At 51.7% G+C, this 10,000-nt stretch overlaps 1 protein-coding gene across 1 annotated transcript in view; it reads left to right on the forward strand.

The window, feature by feature from the left end:
• LOC311327787 (CUB and sushi domain-containing protein 1) overlaps nt 1–10,000 on the forward strand; it is a gene marked incomplete at its 5' end in the record, with an annotated part of 408,914 nt that overhangs the window by 388,957 nt on the left and 9,957 nt on the right. Inside the window, 6 exons of the mRNA XM_084460891.1 lie at nt 3,254–3,430; nt 3,519–3,698; nt 5,513–5,686; nt 8,231–8,404; nt 8,581–8,654; nt 9,034–9,145. Of these exons, the coding sequence (XP_084317017.1) occupies nt 3,254–3,430; nt 3,519–3,698; nt 5,513–5,686; nt 8,231–8,404; nt 8,581–8,654; nt 9,034–9,145 (891 nt within the window). The remainder of the gene's footprint in view (nt 1–3,253; nt 3,431–3,518; nt 3,699–5,512; nt 5,687–8,230; nt 8,405–8,580; nt 8,655–9,033; nt 9,146–10,000) is intronic.

Raw genomic sequence — 10,000 nt, forward strand, 5'->3', positions numbered from 1 at the left:
GACTAGTAGATAATTCACTATATGGACTAGTAGCTAATTCACTACATGACTAGTAGCTAATTCACTACATGACTAGTAGATAATTCACTATATGGACTAGTAGCTAATTCACTACATGACTAGTAGCTAATTCACTACATGACTAGTAGATAATTCACTACATGACTAGTAGATAATTCACTATATGACTAGTAGATAATTCAGCCCATGAAATAGTCGTGGCGGGGCGGCCATTTTGTTAATTTCCTCAGTAAATGTGAGCATATTATAGGTAGCCTACATTACACTTAAAATGGTAAATAGACTGCACTTATATAGCACTTTATATCCAAAGAGTCTCTCATTCACTCATACATTCACACACCGATAGCAGTAGCTGCCATGCAAGGTGCTAGCCTGCTAGCTGGGAGCAAATTGGGGCTCTTGTACAAGGACACTTCGACGTGGACAGGAAGAGTCGGGATTCGAACCGCCGACCCTACGGCCATTGGACGATCTGCTCCACCTCCTGGGCCACAGGCGCCCCAAACTAAATTCATACTTTGAACTGTATTTAGTTAATACAGTTCATAATATATAAAATTTTAAAAATGTATGTATGCGTGTATGTGTGTGTGTGTTACTGTGTGTGCGTGTATGTATGTATGCGTGTATGTGTGTGTGTGTTACTGTGTGTGCGTGCGTATGGAGAGGCTGTGATTCAGATCCATTTCTCTGATCCAGCTGCCAGGCTTTATCCACCTCTATCCACGTGCATCTGGCTAACAGGGCCTCGTCTAGGAAGGACAGATCTCTCTCTCTGTCTCTCTCTCCGTCTCTCTCTGTTCTCTCTCTCCGTCTCTCTCTCTGTTCTCTCTCTCTGTCTCTCTCTCTGTCTCTCTCTCCCTCCATCCCCTCCTCTGATCTCTCTCCCTGGCTAACAGGGCCTCGTCTAGGAAGGACAGATCTGTCTCTCTCTCCCTCTCTCTCTCCGTCTCTCTCTCTGTCTCTCTCTCTGTCTCTCTCTCTCTCTCTCTCTCTCCCTCCATCCCCTCCTCTGATCTCTCCCTGGCTAACAGGGCCTCGTCTAGGAAGGACAGATCTGTCTCTCTCTCCGTCTCTCTCTCTCTCTCTCTCTGTCTCTCTCTCTCTCTCTCTCTCTCTCCGTCTCTCTCTCTGTTCTCTCTCTCTGTCTCTCTCTCCCTCCATCCCTCCTCTGATCTCTCTCCCTGGCTACCTGTGCCCGTTGTTTGAGCGTGTTTATTTATTTATTAATGCATAATTCATCTCATTTATCTGCCGTTCACCGCCATGCAGAGAGAGATACGCTGTCCAGGGGATCAATGGGACTGCATTATTTACATTCCATTCATAATGAAGCCAGCTTTACTTGTGTGTGTGTGTGTGTGTGTGTGTGTGTGTGTGTGTGTGTGTGTGTGTGTGTGCGTGTGTGTGTGTGTGTGTGTGTGTGTGTGTGTGTATGTGTGTGTGTGTGTGTGTGTGTGTGTGTTTATGTGTGTGTGTGTGTGTGTGTGTGTGTGTGTGTGTGTGTGTGTGTGTGTGTGTGTGTGTGTGAGGCATGGAGATGGATTGCTGGTGTGTGTGAGACATTAAGATGGATGAGTGGGGCGGGTGCATGTGAGTGTGTGTGTGTGTGTGTGCGTCATGGTAGACCATGTTAAGGTTCTTCACTGCTGGGTGTTGTTGTAGCTGTCGGGAGGAACCTGCAGTAGAACATCCATCTGGCCTCTCCCACCCCACGGCCTTCTGGGACATCATTAACTCTTTATTAGTCCCCTTGTCTGTTTATTACGCTGTTTACTCTTCAGGGCCTCTTCACTTCCTGTCTGGAGGAGAATAAATATCCTGCCCCCGACCTCGTTGATGTTACAGCCAATCAGAGACGATTATGCTAATGATCCTGATGTAGACTAATGGATGCGGGAGTTTTCGGCTCTGAGACACGCCACGATTGGCTGATTTGGGGATCGGTGGGGAAGGGGCGGGTCTTGGCTTTAATGACACAGTAGCTGCCGGGACGAAGAGACGAGCGTGTTCTCCTGCGTGTTCCCAACCCCGAGGGACAACCGTGACACTGTTTATGCACGTGACATTCCTCCAGCAACAATCCATGTCCCCGCGGCTCAAAATGGTTGCCGGGGAGACGTCTCACTAATGTGTGATGTCACTTCCTGATTGATTCCCTCTAGAACCTTTGCGGCGCCGGCCTCTCCTGCAAGGAAAGCAGATACTGTAGCAGGGGGGAGTGTAGAGTTAGCTAGTTAAAAGATTGGAGTGTAGAGCGCTGTGTTTTTGAGATAAGTGTGGTCTGAGTGTGTGTGTGCGTGTGTGTGTGTGTGTGTGTGTGTGTCTGGGTCTGTGTGTGTGTCTGGATCTGTGTGTGTGTGTGCCTGGGTCTGGGTCTGTGTGTGTGTGTGTGTGTGTGTGTGTGTGTGTGTGTGTGTGTGTGTGTGTGAGTGAGTGAGTGAGTGAGTGAGTGAGTGAGTGAGTGAGTGTGTGAGTGAGTGAGTGAGTGAGTGAGTGAGTGTGTGAGTGAGTGTGTGAGTGAGTGAGTGTGTGAGTGAGTGAGTGAGTGAGTGAGTGAGTGAGTGAGTGAGTGAGTGAGTGAGTGAGTGAGTAAGGGTGTGAGTGAGTGTGTGAGTGTGTGAGTGTGTGTGTGTGTGTGTGTGAGTGTGTGTGTGAGTGTGTGTGTGTGTGTGTGTGTGTGTGTGAGTGAGTGAGTGAGTGTGTGTGTGTGTGTGTGTGTGTGTGAGTGAGTGAGCACAGTCTCATCAGTCTAACCTGTAGTTAGTGAATCTCTCCCAGTCACCTCGTTATTTATGTCCGACTCTGTTGTTTCCAATTAAGCTAATTGTTGTTTAAAGCCGATATCAGTGAGGAAGGAGACTTGCTATTTATTGCCTTTCTCCTAAAACGCCAAGCCTGGGCTCTCTGACAACAGCTGATGTATGTTTCTAAAAGGCTTTAACTAATTAGATAAAGTCAATGGGCATTGGATTTTAATGTCTGTTTGGTGTCAGATTACTATTAAGTTGATGTGCTTGGCCAGCAGGTGAGGGAGCAGCCAGGGTCAGCGGGGGGGGGGGGGGGGGTTGAGACCGGGCCGGCCGCCACTTCGCCCCCGGCGGTCTCCCCGCATCGGCGTTTTCGTCCGACTCCCCATCCGGTCTCTCTGGCAGTTAACGGTCCTGGTGACCGCGTCACGGTAACCCTGTAACGGTTGTTATGGTAATCCTGTGCCCCCCCCCGCCAGCGGTGTCGTGTGGAAACCCGGGGACGCCGGCCCACGGCAGGATCGTGTTCAGCGACGGGATGGCGTTCTCCAGCTCGGTGGCGTACGCCTGCTGGGAGGGCTACAAGACGTCGGGCCTCACCACCAGACACTGCACCACCAACGGCACCTGGACGGGCCACGCCCCCGACTGCACAGGTAGGGACACGCCCCCTCCACCGCACGGACAGCTCCCACGTCCGGATAGGCCACGCCCCCACTACCGCTCCCCCTCCTCCTCTTCCAGTGATCGGCTGCGGCGACCCCGGCCCTCTGGCCAACGGCATCTACACAGGAAGTGACTTCACCTTCAACAGCACGGTGGAGTACCGGTGTAACCCGGGTCAGCTGATGGACCCGGCGGGCGCCGGCGTGCTGCGCTGCACCAAAGACGGCTCCTGGAACCAGACCAAGCCCGGCTGCAGAGGTACGGGACCGCCGCTTAATCGTCTTATCACCACGCTCGTTAAGCCAATTAAGATCACTGTCCAATTAACACTCACCTGGACACTCCCCCTGGCCCCACAGTACGTTCCTAGGAAGTTTGCGTTTAGACGCAAGTCAATAGGCTCTGTGCACCAGCTTCACTACTTCCTGAAAGTCACTTGGCATCTTTATTTCCTGTCCGATATGATTGGCTTAAGTGATTAATCAGGTGTGCGGCAGACCCAGTGCACACCTGATTAATCACTTAATCCAATCATATTGGACAGGAAATAAAGAAGCCAAGTGACTTTCAGGAAGTAGTGGAGCTGGTGCACAGAGACTATTGACCCCTCACCCCAAAAAAAAAAACAAAAAAACTTGATAACAGATCTTCTAGAAGCTTCCTAACATCAAGTGACTTCCTTTTTCCTGCGTCGAGCTGCTGGCGGAGATGAAGACATCATCAGCGAAGAGCGCGTAGACAATACTCTTCCAGAATATAAAGTACCCCCACATCAAAAGATCTCAGAACTTGGTGTTTGTCTTAATTCAGTCTGGAGGAGTTTGCTCTCTACGGTTATTTTGGGCACAGTGAGTCATGTGACTAGAGGGAGCCATGTGACTGGAGGGTTGGGGTCTTGATGTCTGCCAAGGTCATTTTTCAGGTTTCACCTTCTGAAAGGGTAAAAACCAAGCTTACAAAAGATGTGCCATGCATTGAATAATCAAATATCAAATATTTGAAGAAGGCTTCTGTGAATGGTGGTACTGTACACCTGGAATTACTAAGCAGAGAAAAGAGATTTTCACTTCTCACTGGACGTGGATTTTGACGACACGATCTCGATCCCTGATCCTAAAACGTGTGCTTGTTATACTGAACGGGCACTTGAAATAATATGAAAAAAAGGGACAATGGGGAAAAAAAACCATGTATTTTGCCCTCTAGCGCCTTTTGAAGATTGCAGACTTCAGGTTCAAACCTCCAGTGGCGGTCTCACATCACCCACTCACACAATAACAAACACAGTCAAAGCTTGTTTTAGAGATGGGATGTTGAGATTTAAGAGCAGAGGGTCGTTAGTAAGTGTGTAGTGTGTACCTGTCTAGCAGAGGGCCCTTAGTAGATGTGTAGTGTGTACTTGCCTAGCAGAGGGAGGGTTAGTAGGTGTGTAGTGTGTACCTGTCTAGCAGAGGGTCGTTAGTAGATGTGTAGTGTGTACCTGCCTAGCAGAGGGCCGTTAGTAGATGTGTAGTGTGTACCTGCCTAGCAGAGGGCCGTTAGTAGATGTGTAGTGTGTACCTGCCTAGCAGAGGGGCGTTAGTAGGTGTGTAGTGTGTACTTGCCTAGCAGAGGGTCGTTAGTAGGTGTGTAGTGTGTACCTGCCTAGCAGAGGGACGTTAGTAGGTGTGTAGTGTGTACTTGCCTAGCAGAGGGTCGTTAGTAGGTGTGTAGTGTGCACCTGCCTAGCAGAGGGTCGTTAGTAGGTGTGTAGTGTGTACTTGCCTAGCAGAGGGTCGTTAGTAGGTGTGTAGTGTGTACCTGTCTAGCAGAGGGTCGTTAGTAGGTGTGTAGTGTGTACCTGCCTAGCAGAGGGTCGTTAGTAGGTGTGTAGTGTGTACCTGCCTAGCAGAGGGAGTTAGTAGGTGTGTAGTGTGTACTTGCAGAGCAGAGGGAGGACAGGGAGTCGGTCAGTCCTCATTGAGCAGATGGAGACAGTCTGGGAGCTCTGGTCTCTGGTCTCGTCCCGGTGTCTGTCTTCATGTCTTCATTCATGCGTCTTGTCTGTACGTCTCGGTTCTGTCCTCCTCTAGTGGTCCAGTGCGGGCCGCCTCCAGCGGTGCACCATGGGAAGGTGGAGGGTTCGGAGCAGGCCTGGGGGTCCAGCGTGTCCTACAGCTGCTCGCAGGGGTACCAGCTGTCCAGTCCCGCCGTGCTCGCCTGCGAGGGAAACGGCACCTGGCGTGGGGAGATACCCCAGTGTCTACGTGAGTCGGCTTCTCAGCACCGCGCCCCATGTCCACGGGCGTCCTTCTCACGCTTCCTGTAGCGTCTGGGTTTTTTTGGTTTTCTTTCCCCAATACAGACCTCGGAGTTCACTTCACACTCAGGAAACTCTGCATGTTATGTTATGTTGTTATGTTTATTTATTTATTTATTTATTTATTTATTTATTTATTTATTTATTTATTTATTTATTTATTTATTTATTTATTTATTTATTTATTTATTTATTTATTTATTTATTTATTTATTTATTTATTTATTTATTTATTTATTTATTTAAAATAAATGTTGAACTAGCAGCCGCTGAGGCGACCGCTTTGCTGTAGCTTTCAACTGTGTCTCACAGAGAGAGAACAGGAGCCTGCCTCCCCCCCGCGCTGCCTCCCTGCCTGCCTCCCCCCCGCGCTGCCTCCCTGCCTGTCTCCCCCCCGCGCTGCCTCTCTGCCTGTCTCTCCCCCACGCTGCCTCTCTGCCTGTCTCTCCCCCACGCTGCCTCTCAGGAGCCTGACTCTCCCCCACGCTGCCTCTCCCCCACGCTGCCTCTCAGGAGCCTGACTCTCCCCCACGCTGCCTCTCCCCCACGCTGCCTCTCAGGGGCCTGACTCTCCCCCACGCTGCCTCTCAGGAGCCTGTCTCTCCCCCGCGCCGCCTCTCAGGGGCCTGACTCTCCCCCACGCTGCCTCTCAGGAGCCTGACTCTCCCCCGCCCTGCCTCTCAGGAGCCTGACTCTCCCCCGCGCTGCCTCTCAGGAGCCTGTCTCTCCCCCGCGCTGCCTCTCTGCCTGACTCTCCCCCACGCTGCCTCTTAGGAGCCTGACTCTCCCCCGCCCTGCCTCTCAGGGGCCTGCCTCTCCCCCGCGCTGCCTCTCAGGAGCCTGCCTCTCCCCCTCGCTGCCTCTCCCCCACGCTGCCTCTCAGGAGCCTGACTCTCCCCCGCGCTGCCTCTCAGGAGCCTGACTCTCCCCCGCGCTGCCTCTCAGGAGCCTGACTCTCCCCCACGCTGCCTCTCAGGAGCCTGACTCCCCCCCGCGCTGCCTCCCTGCCTGAGCCCTCCTGAGAGCTGCAGGGCTGGGCTGGGGGTGGAGGGGTCACATGACTAGCACTCCGTGAAATCTGTGTGCAGACAGTTGGGATGTGTCAGCGGGGTTTGGGGGGGAGGTCAAGGAGAGGGTGGGAGGGGTTTGGGGGGGGGGCAAGGAGGGGGTTGGGGGGGGGTTGTGGGGGGGTTAGGAGGGCTGACAGCTGCTCACAGGAAGTCAGCGTCCCATAAATGGCTCCCCTTGGCAGAGGCAGACAGGGCTGCTGTAACATAAGCGTTACACGCTGCGTATTACATGGACAGAGCCTGAGCCTGCTACACGCTGGCAGAGAGAGAGAGGGGGAGAGGAGAGGAGAGGGGGAGAGGAGGAGAGGGGGAGAGGGGAGGAGAGGAGAGGAGAGAAGCAGAGGAGGAGAGGAGGGGAAGAGGGGAGGAGAGGAGGACAGGAGAGGAGGAGAGGAGATGGGAAGAGGGGAGGAGAGGAGAGGGGAGGAGAGGAGGCGAGGGGAGGAGGGGAGGAGAGGAGAGGGGAAGAGGGGAGGAGAGGAGAGGGGAAGAGGGGAGGAGAAGAGGGGAGCAGAGGAGGAGAGGAGAGGAGAGGGGAGGAGAGGGGAGGAGGAGAGGAGGAGAGGAAGAGAGGAGAGGGGAGGAGAGGAGAAGAGGGGAGGAGAGGAGGAGAGGGGAGGAGAGGAGGAGAGGAGAGGAGAGGGGAGGAGAGGGGAGGAGAGGAGGAGAGGAGAGGAGGAGAGGAGAGGGGAAGAGGGGAGGAGAGGATAAAGAGGAGAAGATATGAGTGGAGAGGGTTCATGGTGGAGATAATAAGGTATAATGGTATGCTATAATACGAAACCGATAACCGTGTCCTGATAATCTTCTTCCCTTGTGTGTGCATATGTGTGTGTGTGTGTGCGTGTGCCTGTGTGTGTGTGAATCCATATGAGCGAGTGTGTATGTGTGTATGAATGAGTGTGTTTGCGTGTGTGCGTGCGTGTGTGTGTGCCTGTGTGTGTGTGAATCTATATGAGCGAGTGTGTGTGTGTGTATGAATGCGTGTGTTTGCGTGTGTGTGTGTTATGAATGCGTGTGTTTGCGAGTGTGTGTGTGCCTGTGTGTGTGTGAATCTATGAGTGTGTTTGTGTGCGTGTGTGTGCATGTGTGAATCTATATGAGCGTGTGTATGTGTTATGAATGCGTGTGTGTGTGTGTGTGTTTGTGTGTGTGTGTGTGTGCGTGTGTGTGTTATGAATGTGTGTGCGTGTGTGTGTGTGTGTGTGTGCGTGTGTGTGTGCGTGTGTGTGCGTGTGTGTGTGTGTTATGAATGCGTGTGTGTGTGTGTGTGTGTTATGAATGCGTGTGTGTGTGAGTGTGTGCGTGTGTGTGTGTGTGTGTGTGCGTGCGTGTGTGTGTGCGTGTGTGTGTGTGCGTGTGTGTGTGTGTGTGTGTGTGTGTTATGAATGCGTGTGTGTGTGTGTGTGTGTGTTCTCCAGCGGTGTTGTGCGGAGACCCCGGGACCCCGGCGGAGGGCTACTCCGAGGGCAAGCAGCTGACCTTCGGCTCGGAGATCCGGTTCTACTGCCGCGCCCCCTTCCTCCTGGTGGGCTCCGCCCGAAGACTCTGCCAGGCCGACGGCGCCTGGAGCGGCACGCAGCCCTCGTGCATAGGTACCCATAGCAACCATCCACATCCCATAATACTCCTCCCATAGCGGATGATACCGTCTTCTGAGAAGGCTTGACGTCAAATAGTTGGTACCAGAAGTGTGATTTGACTTCAGTTGACTGTCCCGTGCGTGTGTGTGTGTGTGTGTGTGTGTGTGTGTGTGTGTGTGTGAGACTAGACCCTTCCTATAACACCTGTCGAGACCCTGGGACACCAGCCTATGGGATACCAGTCCTGGCCCAAGGCTTCGAGGTGAGACCATCACTGCTGGTCTTCCTACCCGGCAAACACACAACGTCAGGGAGACGTTCAGATCACGTCTTAATAAGGTCCGTCGGTCCTGAACCCCGTTTGTACGTCTGCTGGACCCCTCAATATTCACACGTCTGGCTTGGACCCCTCTAAGACGTCTGTGGACGTGCAGAACGGGTTCAATATCTGAACGACTAAAAAAACAAAACATTCTGGCTCCTAATTGGATGTCTTTGGGCGTCTGAAAAAGACAAAAAAGACATCTAAAAGACGTATTTTAGACGTGTCTTTACTGTAGCAAGCAGGTTAACCTGCAACCAGCGATTGAAGAGGTCTCCTGATTATACGTCGTCATAGGATGTGTGTGCCTCCATTTCAGGTCGGGAGCAAGATCTCCTTCAGATGTCGGAAGAACTACCACATACTGGGTTCCACCACCAGAACCTGCCTGGAGAACCTGACCTGGAGCGGAACCCAGCCGGAGTGCATCGGTGAGGAGAACCGTGAGGAATGGTTGAACGTCGGTCTAGCGCCTCAGTTCCACTTCTGCCGCGGTGGCGTTCTGGTTAATACATAGCAGGTAGAAATACACAGCAGGTAGAAATACACAGCAGGTAGAAATACACAGCAGGTAGAAATACACAGCAGGTAGAAATACACAGCAGGTAGAGATACACAGCAGGTAGAAATACACAGCAGGTAGAGATACACAGCAGGTAGAGGTAGACAGCAGGTAGAGATAGACAGCAGGTAGGAATACACAGCAGGTAGAAATACACAGCAGGTAGAAATAGACAGCAGGTAGAGATACACAGCAGGTAGAAATACACAGCAGGTAGAAATAGACAGCAGGTAGAAATAGACAGCAGGTAAAAATAGACAGCAGGTAGAAATAGACAGGTAGAAATACACAGCAGGTAGAAATAGACAGCGGGTAGAAATAGACAGCAGGTAGAAATAGACAGAAGGTAGAAATAGACAGCAGGTAGAAATACACAGCAGGTAGAAATAGACAGCAGGTAGAAATAAACAGGTAGAAATACACAGCAGTTATAAATACACAGCAGGTAGAGATACACAGCGGGTAGAAATAGACAGCAGGTAGAAATACACAGCAGGTAGAGATAGACAGCAGGTAGAGATAGACAGCAGGTAGAAATAGACAGCAGGTAGAAATACACAGCAGGTAGAAATACACAGCAGGTAGAAATACACAGCAGGTAGAAATAGACAGCAGGTAGAGATAGACAGCAGGTAGAAATAGACAGCAGGTAGAGATAGACAGCATGTAGAAATAGACAGCAGGTAGAAATACACAGCAGGTAGAAATACACAGCGGGTTGAAA

The sequence above is a fragment of the Borostomias antarcticus genome (assembly GCF_949987555.1).
Source record: "Borostomias antarcticus genome assembly, chromosome: 34".
NCBI classification, from domain to species: Eukaryota; Metazoa; Chordata; class Actinopteri; order Stomiiformes; family Stomiidae; genus Borostomias; species Borostomias antarcticus.